Genomic DNA, 24,271 nt, shown 5'->3' with positions numbered 1-24,271 from the left:
AAACACAATGGCTGCTTCACCAATTCCTGAAATTACAACATTAATTAAGGAAGGTGTGGGATGAAGGCAGGATTCCTGTCTCCTTGCACTGACCAAGGTGAGAGGTTAAACTATGCAGAGAAAGACAGCAGATTTCTCAGCTCCATCTCTGCCTCAGAGAATAATCAAATCATATTTCCCCTGGGTTTTAAAATCCTGGATGCATCAGTTTACCAAATGCTGTGCAATTCAGGCTTTGCAAAACACAACTCCCCAAAAGTGGAAGGAAGCTCCTCATCCCTACTAAAACCTAGACCTAAACTCACATATTAAAATCATCACGGGGTTTTTTGGTGGGTATTTTACTCAACAGTCACACAGTGCTCCAAGCAGCTGGGGTGGCCCAGGGAAACCCACCAAGAACCCACCCCAAAACAAAGGATTCACACTGGGAAGTAGAGCAGGCTGTGATTTACTGGGACAACAACATTTCTGCAACAACAGAGAACACAACTGTGCCGAGGTGCCCGGCCGGCAAACCCGCAGCAGCACTGAGCACTGCCACACTGGGGACCTCAGAGAGGGGACATCAGAGACACTGGAGGGGTGCTCGAGGCTCTGGGGAACCCAGAGAGCTGACACGGAGAGCAGAGACCAGAGGGAAGCTCCTGGAGACCCGAGAGAGGTGAAACCAGAGCAGGGAGCAGAAGGATAATCCTGGAGACCCTGGAGAGGCCACACTGAGAGCAGACACCAGAGGGGTGCTCATGGTCCTGGGGACCTTGGAGAGGTGACACCAGAGCAGACACCAGAGGGGTGCTCATGGTCCTGGGGACCTTGGAGAGGTGACACCAGAGCAGACACCAGAGGGGTGCTCATGGTCCCCAGCACAGGTTTCCCTCCTGTGTCACCCCCAGACACACAGACACGAGACAGAAGCCTGCTGGGACAGGCAAGGCTGCTACATGCCAAGGGAGGGAGCAGAAGGCAGGGGGTTCCAGGCGGGCTCCACGGGAGACAGTGGCACACAACTCCCTCTGGAGGCACTTGATCCTTCAATCCCGGGCACCCTGGCTCTGCCTGTGAAGCTCCAAAGGCACACGTTGGCTGCAAGGGATCTCACAGACTCCTGCTGGGATTGCAGAGAGCCTGAAGGAGCCCAGCACTGTGTGGATGGGATGGGGTTTGGTCCCAGCCTCCAACTGGCCTGGCTGGGCTTGATCCTCGTGGCTGTGACAGCGGGGCTGCTCTTCACATGCTCATCCCCAGCCCAGATTCCCTTTTATCCATGAGATGAGCATGTTGTCAGACCTCTGCCTTCTCTGAAAGCCATCTGAGATGGCAGGAGCCAGGCAGGAGCCTCAGGAAAGCAGGGATTTGGGGCTGAGGGGCTGCAGTGGGGGCTTGGCAGTGATTCAGAGCTGGGAAGAGGCATCTAAGCAAGGACAGGGAAAGTGGAGCAGGCCACAAGATCTGCCCTGGAAACTGGGCTTGGACCAGAAGAAACCAGAATCAGAGGGAACTGCTGTGGCTGGAAGTGCTGATCTAGTTGAAAATAAAAAGCATCTACTGCAGGCAGTGGTGGGTTCCCTTCCAGGGCAAAATCCTGACTGCTGAGTGCAGGATTTTGCCCAGGCTGCTGTGTGCAGGGATTGCTCTAATAAACACACACATCCCTGCAGCAGAGGAGATGAGCTCCTTGGAGGCATTTCCTTAAGGATAGATCCCTGCTCCTGTGCCCTCAGTAATCTGCCCAAGCCTCCCTCCTCCTCCTCTTACACACTGCCTGGGTTGTAGCACAGCAGGTTGAACTCCAGGTTCTCATCCCAGTGCCGGAGCAGCACAAAGAGCTGCTGGGCTGCAGCTTTCACCGTGGCCAGGCTGGATCCCTGGGGGAAGTCCTGCTCGCTGAGCCACAGGCTGGCTTTGGCAGCCACCAGCTCCCACTCGATGAAGTAGGAGGCTGAGCTGTGCTCCAGCCAGGCCAGGGCCACCGCCGTGGCCCAGAGCATCCCCTCGGGCTCCGTCTGCTGCTGCAGCTCCACGTCTGAGAGCACAGCCTGCAGCTCGGGGCCGCCCTCGGTGTCCCAGGCGCGGCTGTCGGCGGGGGAGGAGAAGCTGCGGATGGTGATGGCCGGGGGGCGCAGCTCCTGCTCCTGCTCCTGCTCGGCTCTCAGCGCCCTGGAGATGCTCTCGGCAGCGCTGCCCGACAGGTGCCGAGGGCGGCCGGCGCTCAGCACTGCCCCCCCAGCCGGGTCTGCAGCGGCGGGGCCCTTCCCCTGCCCGCTGGGCACCAGCAGCTGCCGGGGGCAGCTCGGGGCGCTGGGCTCCGAGGAGGAGGAGCTGCTCCTCTTGCTGCTGTAGGAGCCGGAGGGGCTGAAGGACAGGCGGTGGCAGGCGAAGGGTGATGTCCACTTCAGCTTCTCCATGGGGATGTTGACGGCGCCACAGAAGGCTGAATTCAGAAGGAAGGCACCGCACGCCAGCTGCAGGGACACCTGCAAGGGATGGTGGGCACAAAGGGAAGCTCTGGCACCAACCACTTGTGAGTAGCTCAGGAAAAAGGCAGGTATGGGTGAAACAGCTCTCCATCTCTGAGCAGGTCACTGGATGTGGTTTACAGAAGCAGCAGGAGGAAAATTTGGGGGGGATCCTCCTCTGCTCGCCTGCAGTGACCACACAACCCCAACAAGGCCCAGGGAGGAGCTGCTCACCAGGGGAAGGTAGTCCATGCTCTCACTGTCACCCTCAGAGCTGGCTTTGCTCCCTCTGCTTGGAGATTTACCCATGAAGCCCTTGGCAGCTCGAACCAGCAGCATGGTTTTATTGAGGGTCAGCCTGTGAAAGGAAGAAAAGATATCTGTGACCTCTGTGCTCACCCTGACACCCACCCTCCCCTCCAAACCATCCCTGCTCCCCAGACACCAGCACCATGCTTAGTCCCAGCTCCAGCTGCTGTCCTTGGGGGTCCCTCCCCTCCCCCTGGCCTGTGCTCACATCAGACCCACACAGGTGAAAGGCACCTGCTGGGGTCAGAGAAGGTCGAGCTGGCTCATACCTGGCAGCAAAGAGCCTCTCAATGGATTTTTGGGCTTGTGCAGAGGAAGCAGACAGGCTGTGGAGAGGCCCTGGGGAGAAACACAGTGCTGGGGTTACAAGGTGCTACAGGGGAGCAAAAGGGAGCAGAGTCAACGTTCTGGCTTGTTTGGCTGCTGAATCTTTGGCAAAACTCTTCCTCTCCCCTTGCCTCATTTTTCCTATATGGATAATAAAAATTCCTATACCTTTAAAAAATGTACCTGGGGGAGATTTATACCAAAACCCACATCAAGTTCCATCCTTTTCACCTCAGAATGAGTCAGGCCCTGTGCTCACAAGCCTAGTTTTAGGTCATCAATTTGTATAAAATTCCCCAAAACTCAGCAGAAGCCCAAAGCATGGATTTGATGGAGCTGCACGAGGTGTCAGCAGCTCTTCCCCTACCTTCAGGGCCACGGCAGCGCTCCCAGGCAGACAAGGACGGGGCGCTGGAGGGTGAGGGGCTCCTCTCCTCAGCATCTGCAATCAAGGAAACACATCAGCACCCAGCCAAAGCCAGCACCTTCCCTCCCACGGCACGATGGGGTTAATGAGCTCTCTGGGGCTCTGCAACTCAGCTCCAGCTCTGACAGTGCCAGACAAGGCCCGATCCAACTCGTCTTCATTAGTGGAGGATTTGGTGACAAGTGAGTGTCTCACATCCCCCCTGCCTCTAATTACACTCGTTTCATCCTGCGTGTTGCCCACACCACGGCTGCCAATTAACTCCTGAGCGCTGCCAGCAGCACCCCTGCCCTGCCAGGGCTCTGGGGAAATCGAAGCTTCCTCGCCCTTCAAGGAGATGAGCCCCAGCCTGACACGTGTCTGGTGAGCACCGTATGCAAAGGGGAAGGCAGGATTTAAAAAGGACCAGAGAAGGTGTCCCCAAACCACTGAGTGTCCCAGCCTCCTGCTGAGAGCAGCTTTGCCCCCGAGCAGGCTGCACGGGCTGGATGGCTCAGTCCTTTATGGGGACAGACTGCCTGAAACCCGAGCAGCTCTCAGCCCCTGGCTACCTCTAGCAAGCATAAGGGATATCAGCTCCTTAGTGATTATCAGCTCTCTTGAGTTCAGCTCTTTTGCTTGCTAAGGCATTGCTGGCTGGCTGGCAGACACAGAGAGAGAGAGAAGGAGCTCTGGAGTACCACAGTGATGTCTGTACTGGGGGTCTGTGAAGGGTTGCAGCAACGGCTCTTCTGACCAGAATGGGTTAAAACAACCCATTACATGGGGTATAGGGGTATCCAGAATTGTCCAACAGCAGGGGTTAAGGGAAAGTGACCTATGGGGTTACACAGAGATAAGCTGGGGTCTGAAAGGTGGAAGACAGGAGCTTGCCATGACTTGGCATTTCCTATCTTTAGGCTTCTGCTCTCCACGGGGCCCTAGCAAGCCCATGGCCTGCTACAACTGAGATCTCTAACAGCAGGAAGGAGGATGTGGGATCTCAGCACCTCAGGACTGATGTGCAGAGTGGCCGAGACCACCCTTGGGGGGCTCAGGAGTCCTGGAATGTTGCCAGCAGTGTCTGGTGGCTGGACTTTGATCCTGCACGGGAGACGACACCTGTATGAGGATGGGAGGATTTCACTGGGGTGAATGGTGAAGGGATAAGTTAGTTAGTGTGAAACACAGGGTTTGGGATTTCTGTACAGGGGGGTCTAAAGAAGTAAGATGGAGGAATTGGGGTGTGTCCTGTTCTTCTTCTTCTTCTTCTTGGCCTCCATCTTCTGTGGTGATGTTGGCACTTTGGGATTGGTTATTACTAAAAGTGCACCGGTTAATAAGGGTAAAAGGTATTGGGGAAAAATGATAAATATTGTATACGTAATTTTGAGTATAAAGATAGGTGACCGCCCCGGGGGCTCTCAGTGTGCTCATGGCTGGCTGCTGTGCAGACCTCTGTCGGGCCGAGAGAAAATCTTTTAGATAAACAATTAATAAACACCGAGACCGAGAAAAAACCTGAAGCCTCTTCTCGTCCTTTGAAGCACGGGCTGTCCAAGGCCACCCCGGGCCTTTCCAGGTCATTAAAACAGCCAAGAAACCTACAGAGATAAACCCCCAGGCAATCTTACTCATGCTGCTCAATCCAAGGTCTCCATTCTGGCCACATGCTGACTGAGGATGTCCCGGGGAACAGCCACGATGCCTTCTGTGTCCTGAACTCTTCTGTTTCCTCTGGTTGCTTTGCTTGGATGTTGCCCCTTGGCATGAGAGAAGAGAATGACCAGTTTTAGAGACAGACTGGCACTGCATGATGGCAATGAAACCACAGAATGAGCTTGGTCAGGGACTGGAGTGACAGGACAAGGAGGAATGGTTTCAAACTGGAAGAGAGTAGGCTTAGATAGGCTATTGGAAACAAATTCTTTGATATGAGGGTGGTGAGGCCCTGGCACAAGTTGCCCAGAGAAGCTGTGGCTGCCCCCTCCATGGAAGTGTCCAAAGCCAGGATGGACAGAGCTTGGAGCAGCCTGGGCTAGTGGAGATTGTGGCAGGGGGTGGAATAGGATGAGCTTTAAGGTCTCCCCCAACCCAAAACATTATTATGTGATTCTCTGGCCATCCCTGGGTATCCAGACCTCAGAGGAGATCTTTTCTCTGGCCATGGGAAGAGGTTTGTGCCACCAAGAGCTTGACCACAGCCTTGGGTATGGGTCTGGTGCCAAACTGCTGTGGCTTCACAGGGTTTGCCCTGAGAGAAGTTTCCCAGTGACACCTTCCCTGCCAGGACAATGTTCCACCCCTGTGCCAGCTCCATGTTACCTGTGTGGGTGTACTGGACCAGGGTGGGCAGGTAGGAGCTGGTGCTCAGGTCCACAGGCACGAAGGCTGTGTACTTGCTGATGATGTTACAGGCCTTGCTGGTGTGGACAGCGCTGAGCTGGAACCGGCGCCCTGACCCTGCCACAGAGGGACAGCAGGCTCAGAGTCCAGGGTCCCCAAGGGTCCCCACCCCTCACACCCAGCTCCTGCCACAGAGGGACAGCAGGCTCAGAGTCCATGGGCCCCAAGGGTCCCCCACACCTCACACCCAGCTCCTGCCACAGAGGGACAGCAGGCTCAGAGTCCATGGGCCCCAAGGGTCCCCCACACCTCACACCCAGCTCCCAAACCCTGCCACAGAGGGACAGCAGGCTCAGAGTCCATGGGCCCCAAGGGTCCCCACTCCTCACACCCAGCTCCTGCCACAGAGGGACAGCAGGGTCAGAGTCCAGGGTCCCCAAGGGTCCCCACCCCTCACACCCAGCTCCCACACCCACCCCCATGCCTGGGGATCCATGCCCAGCAGGGCTGCATGCCTTTATCTCTCTAAACTCTGCCTACTGCTGCTCCTGCTGTTATTTTACAAGGCCAGAGCACCTCATGGAGGACAGGGTTGACATGTGTGGCCCATGGCAGTGATGTGTGGCTGCTGCTGGAGTTGGATGCCACTTCCCAGCTCCAAGTGACCAACTCCTTAAAAATAACCATGTTACCTCATGCATGAAGCAGAGGGATCACAGAATCATGGAACATACTGAGTCAGAAGGGACTCTCAAGGACCATCAAGTCCAACCCCTGTTTCTGAGGAGTGGGAAGGAACATGAGTTCAGGAATGACCATGTGCAGCAAGGCTGCAGAAGCAGAAGAGCACAAGGCAGCTGAAGGGAGCTGTTATTTGGGAGTTGTGCGAGACATTCCCTAATATTTTACCACCAGCAGCTTTTGTTTTCATTCCAGAGGCTGCTGAGACTGCTGGAAAGCCCTCCCGAGGCCGAGCAGGGTCTGCCTGCAGCCAGCTGTGCATTACCATGCTCGATTTCACACTCCCTCTCAGCGAGCTGCTCCAGGTCCTGGATGAGTGCCTTGGCTGCCAGGTGGTGGAAGGTCTCACTCCACAGGTCTGTGTCAGCATCCTCGTGGCTCTCCCGCTCCCGGAACAGAGGGTGGATGTCAAACGTGACTTCCCACTGCACAGGCTCGTTGTTCCTCAGCCCCTTCACCAGTGCCCTGCAGAGGGCCCTGGGGGAGCGCGGGGAGCCGCAGGCAGCGCCCATCTCCAGCTCCTGCGGCTCCCAGTCGGAGGAGGTCTCTGTCTCACAGGTGAGGGATGGATGCTGGGCAGCCTCTGCAGGGATGGGAGAAGCAGATCATCAATCGCCTCCCCGGGAGCTGAATTCCCCACCGGCACCACAGAACCATAATTAATGCTCCCCAGTTGTCACACGGTGGCACGGGGTGCCATGCAACGGCACCAGACCCCGGCACGGACAGGGTGAGGTGAGGCTGGCCATGCCTCCCTCTCCCACTCACCCACATCCCCGGGGCTCCGGCTGTCCGATGAGGAGTGCAGGCTCCTGATGGCTTCCTGCAGCCCGTCCGGGGCGGTGGCGCCGTGGCAGAAGGACACACAGCTGCGCTGGAGCAGGGCGGGGCGCCGGGCGCCTGAGCCGCGGATCCTGCCGGCAGAGCCGGGCGGGACGGCCGGGAGGGGCTGGGAGCAGAGCGGGGTTAGAGCCGGGTCTGGCTGCAGGCAATGGCACAAAATGCTCTGTGCCCTCTGCTGCATGCATGGGCCTGCTCTGTGCCCTCTGATCCTGTCTGCTCCCTGCATGGACCTGCTCTGTGCCCTCTGATCCTGTCTGCTCCATGCATGGACCTGTTCTGTGCCCTTTGATCCATGCATGGACCTGCTCTGTGCCCTCTGATCCCATCTGCTCCGTGCATGGGCCTGCTCTGTGCCCTCTGCTCCCTGCATGGACCTGCTCTGTGCCCTCTGCTCCATCCATGGACCTGCTCTGTGCCCTCTGCTTCCTGCATGGACCTGCTCTGTGCCCTCTGCTCCATGCATGGACCTGCTCTGTGCCCTCTGCTCCATGCATGGACCTGCTCTGTGCCCTCTGATCCGGTCTGCTCCATGCATGGACCTGCTCTGTGCCCTCTGCTCCATGCATGGACCTGCTCTGTCCCATCTGATCCCATCTGCTCCATGCACAGACCTGCTCTGATCCTGTCTGCTCCATGCATGGATCTGCTCTGTGCCCTCTGATCCTGTCTGCTCCATGCATGGATCTGCTCTGTGCCCTCTGATCCTGTCTGCTCCATGCATGCACCTGCTCTGTGCCCTCTGATCCATGCATGGACCTGTTCTGTCTCCTCTGATCCCATCTGCTCCAGGAATGGATCTGCTCTGATCCTGTCTGCTCCATGCATGGACCTGCTCTGTCCCGTCTGATCCCATCTGCTCCATGCACGGACCTGCTCTGATCCTGTCTGCTCCATGCATGGACCTGCTCTGTGCCCTCTGATCCCATCTGGTCCCCACCAAACCCCTGTGAGGGATGCCACCACCCAGGTCCTTCCCTCTGCCCACCCCTGGCTGGGATCTGTGCCCAGACAAAGCTCTCCACCAGACCCTGGGGTGTCCCCAAGGGACCCTGGCCCCAGGGGCTCCTTCCCCAGACATACAGAAGGTGAAATATGAGTTTCATCCCTCCAGACATTTTAATGACTTCGCTTGGGAACCAAAGAAAAGAAGAGAGACAGAAAGATCAAGGACCAGTTGCTTAGTAACGAAAGGAGACAGGTGCAGGGGATGGGAGAAAGGAATTTTTATCTTTTTATCTCTTTTTTTTTTTTTTTATGAGACTGTTTCTCCACTTTCAGGAGACATGAATCCCCCACTCCAGCACCTCTGGTGCCACATTCCACAGAGATGCTCCCCTGTGCAAGGTCTGGGTTTCATCCCTGTCCCCAGGGCGGTGGGAAGATCCATCTAACAGAGAGACTCTATATTCCTAGGACATCACCAGCAAAGAACAGAGGTGACAGAAAGTAGTGGATGGAAGAATGGAGAGTGGTCTCTGAGTGACAGACATATATGACTTCCACCACCACCTAAATTTTGTTGTTCTGTGACACCACCAGCAAAACCGGGAGCCAGGTGGCTCCAGGCAGGATTTACCAAGCTAATATTGACACATCCTGCCAGACCCTTTCTGTTCCAAACCTGCTCCTTCTCCTGCCTGAGCTCTCTCCCAGCCAGGGGAAGCCAGCTGGGAATGGAGCTGGGGGTTTAAGCTGCCCGTGGCTGCTGCTGACCTTTCCTTCCCAGCATGGCAAGCGTGGAGATGAGCTGAGGGCTCGGCTTCACACCCCTGAAAATGTCAAGCCCTGGCAGCAGGACTGGGAGCTGGGACAGCTGCTGGGAGCCCTGGCAGCAGGAGGGATAGCAAAACCAGGCTGCATTTAATTAAGAGCATGCTGCATGCTGTTAACCATTTACTGCCCCCCAGAAGGGAGTCAGCTCCACCCATGCCTGCACAACAAGGGCAGGAGGATGCTCTGAGGACCTTCCTAATACAGGGAATGCTGCCAGTACCCCTAAAAGCTGCTTGTTCTTGGTCACTGATGCTATTCACCACCCTCACTGCTGCAGCCTGAGGGCAGAGGTCTCATCCCTCCCTCTGGAGCCCTGGCCCTGCTTTTCCCTTTGCCCCCTCATCTCCCCTCCAGCCCTCACCCAGTGATCTCTAACCCAGAGAAGAGGGGAAATGAAAGTCCCTGCTCTGAGTTTCCATGGGAACACAAGTGCTGCTGGTCCTCCCAGCCCTGCAGATGCTGATTGCAGAGCAGAACATCCCAGCAATGCCAAGGATGAGAGAAGACTATTCCTATCCTTCCCAAAGATCAGCTGAAAAATCTCCCCAGACTCCACCTGCTGCAGGTAGGGGACAAAACCCTGTTCAGCAGATGTATCATCACACAGGTACACATCTCATCCCAATGCTGTGTAAGGCAATGGATCCAGCTGGGAATCTCCTTTGGCACTGAATTCCTTTTCCCTGCCAGGCACAGAAGTGCCACAGCCATGGGCAGGTTTGAATCCTAAATTGTAGGGAGGTAAGAAGGACCAGAGGAGCAGCACAGGCTGCTAAGGAGAAGGGGAGCAGGAAAAAGCAGGCTCCCATGGGGAGGCACTGCTATGGGATATCAGGGATATCAGGATGGCACTCTGCTCCCTGCTCAGCTCATTTCCCCAGTGTTTGGGATGTGCTGCAGAGCTGTATCTATTATCTATATCAATATTTTAGGGCTAGTGTGAGTCAGGCCCTTTCCTTCAGCCTCTCATCCACCTGATATTTTCCTCCTTCTGCTTGCTGGCTTCCACCTGCAGGCAAAGCCTCACCTACCTGGAAATCCACCTGCCAGGGCTCGGGGCTGAGCTGCTGCAGGTCCTGCAGGTGGGTTTTCCTCAGGGGGTTCCTCACCAGGGCAGTGCCAGGGTCGCTGGCCGTGGGCACCTTCCTGCGGGGCTCGTGCTCAGAGATGTGGGTGGTGCTGTACGCCCGTCTCCTGGACAGAGCCTTCACATCCATTCCTGAACGGTGGGAGACAGGGTCAGCTCCACTCCACACTGGGAGCAGCCAGCAGTGGGAGGCAGGGAGCCCTCACCAAGGTCCTGCCGAAGCTCAGGGGGCCACACTCAGCCCTGCAGAGTTTTGAGCAAAGCAACGAAACCACAGAAGGAAATAGAAACGCGAAATTCCTGGGGAATGTCAAGAGAGCGGGTTGGGGAGGTTTTGTCTGAGGAGTTTTCAGCCGAAAAAAGCCTGACTGCATTTCCCCAAACCTCCCTGGAGAAGACAAAGGGTTTACTAATGAAATTTAATTAGTGCAGACACGCTCCTGTCAGAGCAAGACTGAAATTTGCCTTGGAAAGACACGATTTCTCATTGCTTTTGACAAGTTTGAGGGGATGCACAGTACAGATCCTCTTGGAACAAAAGGGAAGAACATCCCATGAGTAACAGAGGTTTCCCCACCTCCAGGGTGCAACCAGCTGCTTCATGCCACATGCTGCTGAAACAAACACCCAGGCAGGCTGTGGTGGGGAGGAGTGACACCCTGGGGAGAGGGCTTTGGACCCATTCTCCCCCTCTCCTGACTGGGAAGCTGCTTTGCAGGTACAGGGATGGTCTAGCAGAGCTACCCATTTGCTCACTCCACTCCTCCTCACACTGCTTGGGAAGCTTGTAAATAATTATGTGGCCAAAGCTAAAGATGCTTTGAAAATCTCCAGGGAACACAGCTCACCAGGGCTTCCCTTGATTTCCTGACAGGTTTGGATAAAACATCCAAACCAAACAGACTTGCTCAAGCCTCAGGAGATCTGTCATCTCTCCTGCAAACTCCTCCAGCTCTTTGCAGCTGAAGACATGTGTAAATCAGGCAAAAAAACTGGGGGAGCAGTGACAGGAGCTTGATTAGAGAGACAGGGCATCGTGTAGAGAGGGAAATCTGACCTGTGTCCGTGTCTGACTCTCCCCCGGGGTCTCTGCCCACGCCCAGGTGCTCGGGGGAGCGCTCAGTGGGGCAGGACCCCTCCGAGTCTCTGGAGTGGTTCCAGCTCTCCAAGCCTGCTCCCTCCTCCTGGGAGTGGAAGAAAACAGAGCTGCCCGACTCCTGGGAATGCATCGTGCTGTACTGCCGCCTCTTGTCCTGGGGGGAAGCACAGAGAGGGAACAGCTCCCACCACAGTCTCTGTCCACCTGAGCTGAGAGCAGCACCCTCAGCCACTACTGCCCCCCAAAGTCCCTCCCATCACCTCCCTTAAGGGCACAGCTGGGAAGCAGGGGACACCCCCTGACCATGCACAGAGCCAAGAGTGTTGTGTACACCCCAACACCCCCACTCCTGGGACAGACTCACAGCTCTGGGGTTGGACAGGTACGGGGAGGTGTCACAGATGACACTGTAGCTGACCAGGCGGTCACCAGGGAACAGGCAGCTGCTGCTGACAGGGGACACCAGGACCTCAGTGCTCTCAGGAAAGACCCACTCCACGGACACATCGCTCAGGACGGGAGCCATTGCCTTCTTCAGTGACCTGATCATCTGCAAAGGGCAGGGGAGAGCTTCAACACCAGCTGGACACAGTGGGAGCCATGGTGCACATGCCATGTGCTGCAGGGAAGGGGAACATTCCCTCTAACAGTCCCATCAGCTGATTCCTACCCTCTCCTGACAGTCTGCTTCCTGTTAGTCTACTCTGACATCCATCTCAGCACCCCTATCTCCTTGGCACAGTTATACTTGACAGAGCAGGGTTAATGGTTGGTGTTTTCCAACCTAAATGACTCCACGATTCCATGATTTTTACCATGAGCAGATAGTGATGGGGCACAGGGCTGATCTCACACACACACTGCCAGCCCAGAGCAAGGTGGGTGCTTATGGCCTGAGGGATCTTTCTCTGATGTGAGGCAGCATCCCTTGCTCCCTCTAGCACCCAGGATATGCTGTCAGCCTTCACTGGTCTGAGCCCCAGCCCCAGCCCTTGTCCCAAGCCCAGCACTCACACACTGATAATTTTGGAACAGCTCATTGCTGGCACAAGCCACTGCCAGAGATCAGCAATGCTCTGCCTGTTACACATGTGGAGAAGACCAATATTCATGAATACCTCATGGGCAAATCTCCCATGGAGCCTCTACATGAGCTTCCCTGCATGCCAAGGGAACTGAACACCAGATTTAGAGACAGAACAGCTCAAATATTCCCCATTGTTCCCTGCTTTTTCACAGGCTCGGGAAGACACACCAGGCTGTGTTTTATAAGGCCATTAATTGACGCCTCAGACTGCTGAAGGCACCGAGCTGCACAGCCTGCAAAGCTCTTATTAATAGCTCTTATTAAACACCTCTCTCTTCACTGTCTCTGCTTTTAATTTACATCAGAAATGTTGATGCCATTCTGTCTTAAAGAGGTTTTTGTGTGCTCCAGGCTCCTGCAGAGGGTGGAGTTGCCGAACTCCTCCTTGAGAGATCAAGAAGGTAGAAGCTGGCTTTTTGGAGATATTTAGGAGCTAAAGACCCAATTCTCTCTGGGTTTAGTCAAGCAGCAGGTGACAGGCTGGGCTCTGCATTCACCAGGGGACAGAGCCATCCCTATGCCAGACTTCAAGCACGCAGTTTTACTCTTCATGCGGAGAGAGGGAATGGAGAGGCTTTAAAGCCAGCTTAACAAGCAAAGCCATCACAGCGCATTCCTCTCGCTCCAACCCCGAGTCCTTCTCGCCTGAGCAACGCCAGGGCTGAGCCCGACTTCAAAACTAATTGGCTGCTTTGATGCCGGTCCCACTGCCCTCGCCGTATGTGAGGCACGGCTGCCTTTGAAGGCAGAGCCGCAGCACCGCGATCCCCAGCCCCAGGCGGAGGCAAACGCACCCTCCGCTCCCTCCGGACACCGAGGTGCGCTCTCATCCCCTCCCGCTGGCCCACCTGCTGCGGGGGGATTGGGCAGACAGGGCCAGGATGGGGAATGAGCCCCCCGGGAGCCGTGGCCTCCCCCTCGCTGAGGCAGAGCATCCTCCGAGCCCCGGGGAGCGGGCTGTACCTTGGGCTGCAGCCTCTCGCCCCCCTCCGAGCCCCGGGGAGCGGGGCTGTACCTTGGGCTGCAGCCTCTCGCCCCCCTCCGAGCCCCGGGGAGCCGGGCTGTACCTTGGGCTGCAGCCTCTCGCCCTCCTTCGAACCCTGAGGAGCGGGGCTGTACCTTGGGCTGCAGCCTCTCGCCCTCCTCCGAGCCCCGGGGAGCCGGGCTGTACCTTGGGCTGCAGCCTCTCGCCCTCCTTCGAACCCTGAGGAGCCGGGCTGTACCTTGGGCTGCAGCCTCTCGCCCTCCTCCAGGAACTCGGAGACGCCCCTGGACACGGCAGCCAGACCCCGCACCAGCCTCCTGCAGGCGTTTGGCTCGAGGCCGAAGCTGTAGCACCTGCAAAGGGACAGGGAGAATCAGGATCCAAAGGAAAAGCCATCCACCAGCCCCGTGTACTCACACACTTCCCTCAGGCAGAAACTCCCTCTGGCTTTTTGCCACTGCTGTGTCCAGCAGAATAAACCAGCCCCTCTTTTAGGCATGTGGCAGGAAGGTTGAGAACCTCCCGGTGCCTAAAGGGGCTCCAAGAGAGCTGGAGAAGCACTTTGGAAATGGTCATGGAGTGACAGGACAAGGGGGAATGGCTTAAAGCCAAAAAAGGGCAGGGTTAGACTGGATATTGGGAAGAAATTCTTCCCTGTGAGGGTGGCCCTGGCACAGGGTGCCCAGAGAAGCTGGGGCTGCCCCTGGATCCCTGGAAATGCCCAAGGCCAGGCTGGAGGGGGTTTGGAGCACTCCTGGCTATGGAAGGGGTCCCTGCCCATGGCAGGGGGCTGGAATGAGATGAGCTTTAAGGTCCCTTCCAATCCAAACCATCCTGGGGTTTGTGAACTGCCAGCCCCCTCCTCTCAGCAGACCCCAAAGCCCTTCCCCAAAGAGCAGCCTTGAGCAGTGACACTCAGGGGTTCCCAGCAGGACCTCCAGCCTTCCCCTCCTCTGCAAACACAAACAAGCTGCTTTGCTCTCAGTTCAGCTCTTTTCCCTGCTGGCTGTGGTCAATAGCACTAAAGATCCAGTAATTATCTCTGCTTGCAACGAAAATAAACATTTTCTCAAGGAAAGATGATCAAGCCAGGTGAGGCTGCTCCCCCCTCCACTGCCAGTTCTGTGAATCAGGATTTGGTTTGGGCTGAAGGCTGGAAGCTGAGCTGGAGCCCTGGCAGGCAGGGAGGGCAGTGCTAGGTGGGGATGGATGTGCCAGGAAGCCAGGAGGATGGGAATGGGTGGGATATGGCATTTGGGCAGGGCAGGGGATTGCTGAGAAAGAAAGCACCTTCAGCAGCAAACTGCATCTGCACAAGGGGCTTTTCTCTTGGAGGGTTTTAATCCTCAGCTGCCTGCAAATCCTAGGCCAGCCTCACACCCCTCCTAAATAAGGCTCTGATCTTCTTTTAAGATGGGCCATGCCCAGCACTCTCTGTTCCAGGGTCACTGAGACCACGCTCCAGCTCTGATTTAACCCTTCCAGCCCTGCAGGAGCGAGGGGTGGGAGGGTGGGAGACAACCAGACCTCTGTGCAGTTACAAACCCACAGAGCAGCTTCCCTGATAACTCCAAAGTCTGAGAGATGGAAGAGGAATCAGGATTTCTTACATTTTTCTCATGTTTTGTGCTCCTTAAAGAGGCAGAGGAGAAACCAGAACAGCCTGTGATCAGGGCTGGGGAGCCAGGCTGGGAGCTTGTGCACAATTAGCTGCTTTTTACATTGCTGCCTTTCAGCATATTCAATTCTGCACAGCCCCATCCTGGAAGCAGCTGGGGCCAGCCCCAGATGTGCTTTAAAAAAAAAATTAAAAAAAAAAAAAAAGCGAGGAAGATTGTTGGCGTGTCAATCTCTCCTAGCAGGAAGCATCAGCCGAGAGCTGTGAAGTTGTCAGCTCAATTATCCTGCTTTTGATTGTTTAAAAAGCATCTGAACTTCTGGGATTCGTTCCAAACCCTTTGAGGTTCTCCCATGGCTCATAGCAGCAATCTCTCCTGCCTCTGTCTCTGAAGTGGGGACGTCTGTGAGAGGGAGCTGTGCTCAGGGGGAGGCACATGGCAGCCTGTGCCAGTTCCTGGCCCTGCAGGGCTGAGCTGTACCTGGTGGAGCACGAGTGGTCCCGCAGCAGCTCCAGAACCTTCCCCGTGTTGCTGATGGCCCCGGCTGTCAGCACAAAGAGCAGCCGGGGGTGGCCCCTGTGGAGGGGCTGGCGGAGGAGCCACCTCAGGGGGGACAGGAGGTTGGTGGTGCCCATGTCAGCCCGGATCCTCCTGATGCTCTGGCAGGCGATGAGCAGGCTCTCCTGCCCAAAGGAACAGGGGAATTGTCAGCACCAGCACCCTCCGAGCACCAAGGAGAGCCATGGGAGAGGCTGAGGGAGTTGAGGATGCTCATCCTGGTGAAGGGAAGGTTTTGGAGAGACCTTAAAGCCCCTTCCAGTGCATAAGAGGGCTCCAAGAGAGCAGGAGAAGGACTTTGGACAAGGGCCTGGAGTGATGGGACAAGGGGGAATAGCTTTAAGCTGAAGAAGGACAGGGTTCGATTTGGTATTATAAGGAAATTTTTTACTTTAAAGGTGGTGAGGCCCTGGCACAGGTTGCCCAGAGAAGCTGTGGCTCCCCCTGGATCCCTGGAAGCATCCAAGGCCAGGCTGGATAGGGCTGGGAGCACCCAGGTATAGTGGAAGGTATCCCTGCCCATGGCATGTAAGGTTCCTCCCCACACAAACCAGCCTGTGATTCTGTGAACTGTGGGTTCACCCACCTCACAGTAGGCCTGGCTGACAGGAAAGAGGGTCTTGAAGGTGGATCCAAACCCGATGATATTGAAGAGACACGCTGGCATCAGGCTCTTGAGAATGACCAATAGGGCATCCTGAGGGGTGGAAAGCAAACAGACATCAGGACACTTGGATCCTCCCTGGCTGCCCCAACTTCACCAGGAAAAGCTCTGCCCAGAGCCATCCCATCTTATTCCCACTTTCACCTGACAACAAACCAACTGCTTCTTTCCCATGCCTCCATATGACCAAGCTCTTTTCAAAGTCCCTTGATGATATTTGGGACGTGGAGCAGTGAGGAAAATGGGGAGTCTTTGGGAAAAAGGACAACAAAGAACGGAACAATTTTTTCTGTTTGTTTTTAAGGGATTCAATTTGTGCTGGCAACACAGTGCTGCAGCACAGAGCTGGTGGGTGAGAAGCAGAGTGTGAAATTGAGAAGTGCGACACGCAATGCATCTCAATGCCTAAACTTGCAGAAAATAAACAAACAGCTTAAAGTTACACAAAAGGAAAAGCCTCCCCCATCCCCAATTCTCTTGTATTCATAGCTGGCTTCAATTAAAATAACTGGGAGACAACAGATTTAAGCTATTTTCTTTACCAGAGGTGGTTATCTAATGTGCCTATTCCTGGGCTTTACATAAGGCAAGAGCAACTTGAATTGTCACAGTGGTATTGTGGACAAGTCCAGGACAGAGCTTGTGATCACAGGAACTGGGCAAGAGCTGCTTAAGGAGCTCTTGAACTTGTAGGAGCAATTATGTGGCAGGAGAGGAGACCCATTTAAAGCAAAGTGTTTATTTAAAGCAAAATGTAAAGCAAAGTGCTCAGGAGCAGCTCAGTTCTATTTAAATGCTGATCAAGGCAGACTCCTGCCAGTCTGCCAGGGCAGCAGAAACCCTCTAGCCAGCCCCTGGAGGAGCTGCCAAGGTCAAATGAGCAAGAATTGCCTCCTTGAGTTGTCCTACCAGTGGCAAAGACCAAGTGACCACAGAGGGACACAGCGAACTCCCTGCCTGGGTCCAGCAGGGATCCCAAAAGCTCCTCCTTACAGGCTCCCAAAGCCTGTAAGACTCAGCAAAAAACTCAGAGCTGGAGCACCGAAAATCAGTGGAATAATGTACAAGAGCAGGGCTGCCCTTTAACAGGCTCTGGAGTACTTGAATGCAAGCTGTTATCTCAAACCTACGAGGATATATTTATACCACTGCTCCCAGATGGCTCCCGGGATGCTGGCTCTTCCAGATCTCAGTGCTGACATCCCATCTTGGAACTCATTACAAGGGAAAAAATACAAATTTCCAAATATTTCTCTTAAAGCATTTCCCAAAATGGGCAACCGATGCCTGCTTGCTATTTCAGCAAGCAGAAAGATTTATTGCTTCTTATGGTAAATATTGATCTTGATCCTGTTGCACTCCATAGCTTTATGGCAACTCAATAAGGAGGGATGTTTGCTTCTAGAAAAGTCAATTCCCAGTTATTAGTGCAGTTTTGCCAGCGAGCACCATCACAGCCTGGCTCCTCTCCCTGGCTGCATCAGGGTGGGAAAGGAGCTGGCTGCAGGAAATTTAAATCCCTGAATTTTCCACTCCAGCTGCTTTGGACGGGTGCCCCCCTGCTCTGCACAGGCCCTTCCACCCCATCCCTGAGTGCATCCTGAGGCTGCACAGCTCCAAGACCTGTCATGCCATGCATCCAGCCAGCTGAGGATGATGCAGGAGGTTCCACCAACCAAAACCCACCCAAACCCTCTCAGAACAGATCCTGCTGTGAGGTCCCTGGTGTCTGCGAGTGACAAACAAGGACGGGACACTCAAAGGAGGGACAGTGGGTTTCTCCCTTGAGGCATCTCCTCCAAAATCTCCCTCAAAATATTTTTTCCTGAAGGGGAGCGGTCCTTTTCCTGTTTCTACAGCTCTCCTGAGATGGGGTTTCCATTTCAGGAGCAATAGAGAAGGGCTCTGATCCTGCAGGTCCCCATCCCTAGGGGATAATCCAGCCTCCACAGAGGCTGCAGAGACTGTGGTGCCCAAACCCAGCCATGCTGGGAGTTGGAATGCACAAATCCATGCTGGGAAAAGATTCTCAGACTCCTAAAGATGCTGGGGGAAGGGGTTACAAGCCCAGAGATATCCTGTTCCCCCAGGGAACAGCCTCCCTATCCCAGGGGATGTGCTGCAGCCATCTGCAGGCTCCCCAGCATCCCAATCCTTTTTGCTGAAGGTGTCTGTCCTTCTTCAGCAGTTCCCATGGAAACAGGAGACAGACGGGAAAAGAGATGTGCTAGAAGATGGACAAGTTCAGGAGGGGGTCTGTGGGAACCTCATGAGGTTCAGCAGACCAAGTGCAGGGTCCTGCACCAGGGCTGGCTCTGGGTAAGAGCCACATCTGACAGGGGAACCTCAGACCCACAAAATATCCTGACAATGCTATTTTGTATTCAGAGCTCTCAACACAACTCCCATAACTATCCACCAGGCTGCTGGTGGCCATTTGTGTTTGGAAAAGGGATGTCTCATATTTAAATCATTTCTGTATGCTCACAGAGATGTGAAAAACCTCTCCTAATGCATGGTCAGCACCTTGCTCGCCTTGGAGCTCCCTGGAGGTTTCCTCCTAGGCAGCCATCACCCAAAGCCCTTCTGGATACAGGAAGAACTGGAAAAAGGATGCACAAAACATGCCAGCAAGAGAGGGAAAGAAAATAATTTTGCATTTTATGTGCTGATAGGAGGAAGCAGAAGAGAACAGGGGAGAGTCACCTTTGTTGCAGGTACCAAAGGAGCACCACGGTTGAGATGACTGAAATGCAGCCTATAATTACCCCCCATGCCCTGCTAATGAACAGTTATGCTCTCAGCAGCCCCACTGCTCTCTCTCACTCATCCCTGTTGACAGGCAGGTGCTTCCCCTCCTGCAGGTACCTTGGCACGGCTGATGCTCACAGCACTCATGCTCCTGCTGCGGTCCACCAGGAAGATGAACTCGCCCTGGGCTGTCCGGAGGCCTGGCTGCACAGTCCTCAAGTCAGGGCAGAAGTTGAGCATGATGACAGGGTGGTGGGGGATGTCCTTGTTCAGCCTCTTCCTGATGATTTCCGTCTGAAAGAAAGCAGGAGACAGCTCCAGAGGTTGATCTTGAGAGGTTGATTTCTCCACCCCATTTCAATTCGAGGGGAATCAGAGCAGGGCTCAAAATGCCTGCATGGCCTTTTGTGGGCCAGAATCTGCTTGTTCAGAGGTGACAACACCAGGGTGGGCCAATATCCAGATGTCCTGCTCCAATCATACCCACAGTATTCAAGGCCAGGCTGGACAGGGCTTGGAGCAAGCTGGGATACTGAAAGGTGTCCCTGCCCACGGGAGGGATGGGACAAGATAAGCTTTAAGGTCCTCTCCACCAAACCATTCAGGGATTATATGGAGTAACTGCACACTCAGATAAAAGCCTGCAGAAGAAATCAAAAGACCTCGCCCTACCCAGCACCTTGCAAATCTGATTCTCCAAACATTTCATTAGATCCTTCCCGAAAACCTGGTTCATTAGCCCAGCTTAGCATCCCACCGAGGCACACCAGAGGTTTTCTCCATGGTCACTCACTAATGAAGTGTGAGATGCAGCCATTGATCTGCTGCATTCAGCACTCCAATTCATTCCTGCCGCTCCTGGTTTGCTGCTTTTTCTGCCCATTTCTTTTATCACTTTTCTTTGTAGGGATTGAAAGGCTTTGGAAAGCTGAACCGTTTGCTCTGGCCATGGCTCTATAGGAACCTTCATGATCTCTGCACTGCACACAGCTCCAATTGCTCTCTGCATTTTCTCTCCTTCTATTTCAAGTATTCATTACAAATGGGATAAAATAAAACTGGTGAAAACCTCTTGTGTTGGGTTTATAATGTGCTGTTACGTGTGAATCAAGCAATAACGGGTTCATGGCCTCAGCTGCTTTGCAGGGAGCTCCAGGACCCCACATCAGCCCAGCTATGGCCTTTCATCCCGGGGTCTGAGTGGGGAAAAAACTCCTCAACAGAAGCTCGATCCTCAGGGGCTTTGTTTGCCTCTTTTCTCCTCTTTCTGGCTGCTTTTCTCGTTGGTTTCACAGGGAGTAAACCAGACCCCAGATAACTGGGCTTGTTTTCTCCAGCCATGAGTCACATTCCTCAGTTTATGAGCTGATGACCAACCTTTGTTTTCTAAAACTCACTAACTCCCTGTGGCTCAACACACACACACACACAAGCTCTGCTTTCAGCTCCTCTGCCTGAGCAAAGCTTCTCTGACCCAGTGAAAAGACAGGTCCCACTCAGAGGAATAAGCCAAGCTCCCATTCAACCTCCTGCCTTTTCCTTCTATGCTATGGGTAGAAGGGAAATCATAAATTAATCAGATGCTGAGAAATCAAAGGGCTTTTTCCCTTTCCATTTTCCTCCAGCCACATGACATTATTTTCTTTCACAATTTTTCCAGTTTATCACATTCCAGACTAGAGTGGTCCTGGCTGCCTCTGTACAAATACTGAATCGTGGCCCTGGACCTATCCATACAACTTCTTGGAAAGCTCTTGGATATCCATGACATAAATTTCCTGTGCAATCAAGATGAACCCATACTTTGGGATTTCTCACTGACTAGAGGGAATTTAGAGGCAAATCTTCAATAAACAGCTTCAGTGGAGCTGCTACAGGTTAGCCAGAAAAGAAAACATCTCCTCACCTCCCTTCCGTTCCCCTTCAACCATTATCCAATTACAGTAAACTAATCAGATTTTGTTGAGTAAAGTTGATTCCAGTGAGCATCCATCCCCACCAACCTGCAACTGACAGCATCCAAGCCTTTTGCATAACAAACAGAGGGAGGAGAATTACTTATCATTTACTGCTGAAATCTCTGGGCTAATTTAATTTAAGCCAAGAAGTGGCCAATGTCCTGCTCTAGGCAGCAGCAATTCCAGCCCATCATCTACCCCAGGTATTCCAGGCATTTTCTCTGCTCCCTGCCGTTGTTTCCCAGTCCTCCTGGGGCACAGGTGGCTTTCCTGCAGGGAAATGTCTCCAGAATGATCCCCCCTTAGATAATTTGACATGCTAAATGTGCAGAAATAATTAGGGAGCCATCCGAGGCGTAGCGTGGGAGTTTCATCTCGTTCCACCTGCCACACGCTGAACACAATTAGAGGAGACGCCTGCAGAGTCCCAGCCCTGCCAGAGAGAGTGGAGGGCAAAGGGAAGGGAGGAGAGGAGGGTTGACAAGTCTTTGGTGAAAGAAGAAATCTGAGCAGCACAGGGAGACACCCCTGCAGCAGGTCAGGGATCTCTGCCAAGATAGACCCAGGATCAGACACGTGGAGAAGGAGTTTAGGGGGAAATGAGCATCCCTGGGCACACAGGAGAGGCCTGGCTGTGTAAAACAGGAGCTGACACTGTCAGCCCCAGCTGTGGCCACACAAGCACAACCTGTCCCTTAGGAGAAGACGCCCACCCTGGAAATCCAGAGGGCTCTGAGCTGTCTGCTCCTCTCTGCTGATCCCAGACACACCAAAGAGTTGGGCTGTCACTCATTCCTTCAGAACTGCTGGAAGACAAGGCACAAATCCCAGCACAGATATTTTTCTCTTTGCTGCTCAGCAGAACAAAGAGAAGTCTCTCCTACCTTGTCTTCAGTTCAGCTCATTATTCCCAGGAAGATCACTTCTTTCTCTCTGACAGCTACCCAGAAACAGTAAACATTTACCGAGCAATTAAAAGAATATTTTATTCTATGTCATTGCAATAATTATAATACCCTTAATACTATCACAATGCACCTCTCTAATTATGCTATGCTAGACTAGCACTAATTATACACACAATAACCATCTCAGAGCTCCTTCCCCTCTCAGTTTATCAGCAGCACTGCTGAATTTCCTCCTCTTCCTCCACACAAGCCCCTCTCTGAGGGAGGATGCTGCAGGTCTCATTGGGACAATGTAATATCTGATGCTGGAAACATGGAATCATCTCCTAGCTCAGCTCCAGTCCATGGAAAGCCTCAGCTAACACCTGCAGCTTGTGTTTCTCACCTTTTTCTTGGCACTGGGGTCTTTCTTAGTGCCTTTAATGAAATCATTCTTCCCCTTCAGGTGTCGCTCGTACTCTGCAGGGGTCATGTCACCCTCTTCCATTAGGACGTGGGGCATGTGGGGCTCTGTAAATGCAGACAATTGTGTGAAGAACAGCTGTGGCTACACTTTGGGTCTGGCAGAGATGCAGGCAGCCTTGGTCGGGAAAACAGCAGTATCTGTGAGCTTGGAGAGCTCAGAAAACCCTGAGAGAGGCCAGGATTGGGAAGCCTAACCTTGACAATATTTGCAAAACCAGCACTAATCCAGCTCTCTCCAGAGCTACAGATGAAGATCCCAGGAAGGGGCAAGAGCAGCCGAGGGGAAGCAGAGCCCACCTACCACTTGGGTGGATCAGGATCTCCACGGGTCTGTCGAAGGTGTGTCTGTTGGCCAGTGTGATCACGATGCTCTTGGCAGAGCGAGCCGAGGGGTCGGCGTCTGCTCGGATCTCGTGTGTGGGGCTCTCAACTCCTGCAGGGAAAACGAGGTGCCAGTAGGGATTGAGGGTGGGGGACACCAGGGAGAAGGGATGACAAGGCAGTAGAGGACAGGAACCCACGTTAGCATCAATCCTGTGCTGGAAAATCCACCCCAGCACAGTTAAGCTGCCAACACAGATTTACATTGAGGAGGAGGGGGAGTGTGGACATTGCCTTAGGGAGGTGATAAATCAGCCTTGTGCAGCAGGGCAGCCCCAGTGCTCCTACCTGCCAGCAAACATGGCCCCCGGATCTCCAGGTGGAAGCTGAATTCATACTCGAAGGGGTTGGTGGGCTCACTGTCCAGCAGCTGAGTCAGGCAGAACCTGCTCCCTTGCTCTGGGCTCCCCAATCCACAGGGGTGCTTGTCCCTGATGGTGAGATAAATCCAAATAAACCCTGTCAACATGTTCTGTGCCCCCAGGAACTGCAGGTCTGCCAGAGGTAAAGCCTGCAGCCACTCTCCAGCCTCCTGCAGCTCCTGCTTGTTCAGCCCTGCATTCTCCAGGATCAATCCCAGACAGAGCCCACCCCGTGGTTTTTCATACATTTGGAGCTGGTGGCTGGAAAAGCTGGTGGCATTCTCCAGGCTGGGCTGGGGGACCCTGGGGACACACACAGCTGGCAGAAGGACCCTCACCACCCCGCTGGGCAGTGTCTGCAGCTCAGAAGAAGTGCTGATGAAGATGGAGACACTTTCCAGGGGAGGAATCATGCCCAGGTTGGCCACAAAAACAATCCTCTCCAGGTCCTCATCCATCATAAGCCTTCCTGCACAGAGATTGGACCATGCCAGGTATTGCAACCATGGAAAATGCTCCTTTCCAGGCCTCCCACAACACCCAGCCCTGTATCAAACACCCAAAGCCGCCACCAATGCACACATATCAGCTTTCTCTAAAGAGCCCCAGCTTCTGCATCACTCCTTTGGCTGCCCAGAAGCAGCAGTGCTTTCCAAGATGGATAAGACTGACACTTTTGGCACGAGCACCACAACCCCTCATCTTCCCAAAAGGAGCCCCCTTGGTGCAGCAGCATACACCAGCCAGCCACCCCCATCACCTCCCCACTCCCCTTCCCCTCCTTTTCTCCCTAAAACACTCCCGGCCCCCTCACCACTTCCATCACCAGCTCTTCCAGGGGGGAGGCTGCAGCTGTTGAAGTAGGTGTCATCCATCTTGGCTTTGTCTTTGATCTGCACTGTCACGGTGCGCCGGGACACGGCCGCCTCGAAGCCCACCACAGTTGTGCCCTCGTCCAAGGGGTACACAAAGAGACCTGCCAGCCAGGAAGGGTGTCAGCAACACCCACCTCTTCCCTGGACCCACCAGCCAGGTCCCTCTTGGCACTTCCCAAGCGGGAAAAAAGTCCCACTTGTGGGATTTTTCACACCTAAAAAGTTGTACACTTGGACACAATATATTTGGTTGTGCTTCCCACCAGCA

General features: G+C 54.2%; 1 protein-coding gene across 1 annotated transcript; it reads right to left on the bottom strand.

The window, feature by feature from the left end:
* Positions 1-435: 435 nt before the first annotated feature.
* On the bottom strand, positions 436-24,151 carry VWA5B1 (von Willebrand factor A domain containing 5B1). Its single transcript, XM_063176945.1, has 20 exons — positions 23,943-24,151; positions 23,375-23,597; positions 23,055-23,197; positions 22,687-22,818; positions 22,306-22,430; positions 19,172-19,348; positions 16,226-16,336; positions 15,562-15,764; positions 13,701-13,815; positions 11,755-11,940; positions 11,349-11,544; positions 10,236-10,423; positions 7,357-7,537; positions 6,854-7,171; positions 5,827-5,964; positions 5,136-5,264; positions 3,463-3,537; positions 3,038-3,107; positions 2,694-2,817; positions 436-2,477 (listed from the first exon to the last, which is right to left on the bottom strand). The coding sequence occupies exons 1-20, from the start codon at positions 24,001-24,003 to the stop codon at positions 1,755-1,757; spliced, it is 3,618 nt and encodes a 1,205-aa protein (XP_063033015.1). The 5' UTR covers positions 24,004-24,151; the 3' UTR covers positions 436-1,754.
* Positions 24,152-24,271: the final 120 nt, after the last annotated feature.

The sequence above is a fragment of the Melospiza melodia genome, chromosome 26 (genome assembly GCF_035770615.1).
Source record: "Melospiza melodia melodia isolate bMelMel2 chromosome 26, bMelMel2.pri, whole genome shotgun sequence".
Lineage (NCBI taxonomy): Eukaryota > Metazoa > Chordata > Aves > Passeriformes > Passerellidae > Melospiza > Melospiza melodia.
This window is presented reverse-complemented; position numbering and strand designations above follow the sequence as displayed.

Bases quoted from the DNA above. Each gene is read 5' to 3' on its own strand.
- VWA5B1 (XM_063176945.1), bottom strand. From the start codon at position 24,003: ATGGATGACACCTACTTCAACAGCTGCAGCCTCCCCCCTGGAAGAGCT. The intron at 7,172-7,356 runs GTGAGTGGGAGA...CCATCCCTGCAG, and splicing joins CCGGAGCCCCGGGGATGTGG to AGGCTGCCCAGCATCCATCC. The intron at 5,265-5,826 runs GTAACATGGAGC...TCTCATGCCAAG, and splicing joins GGTCCAGTACACCCACACAG to GGGCAACATCCAAGCAAAGC.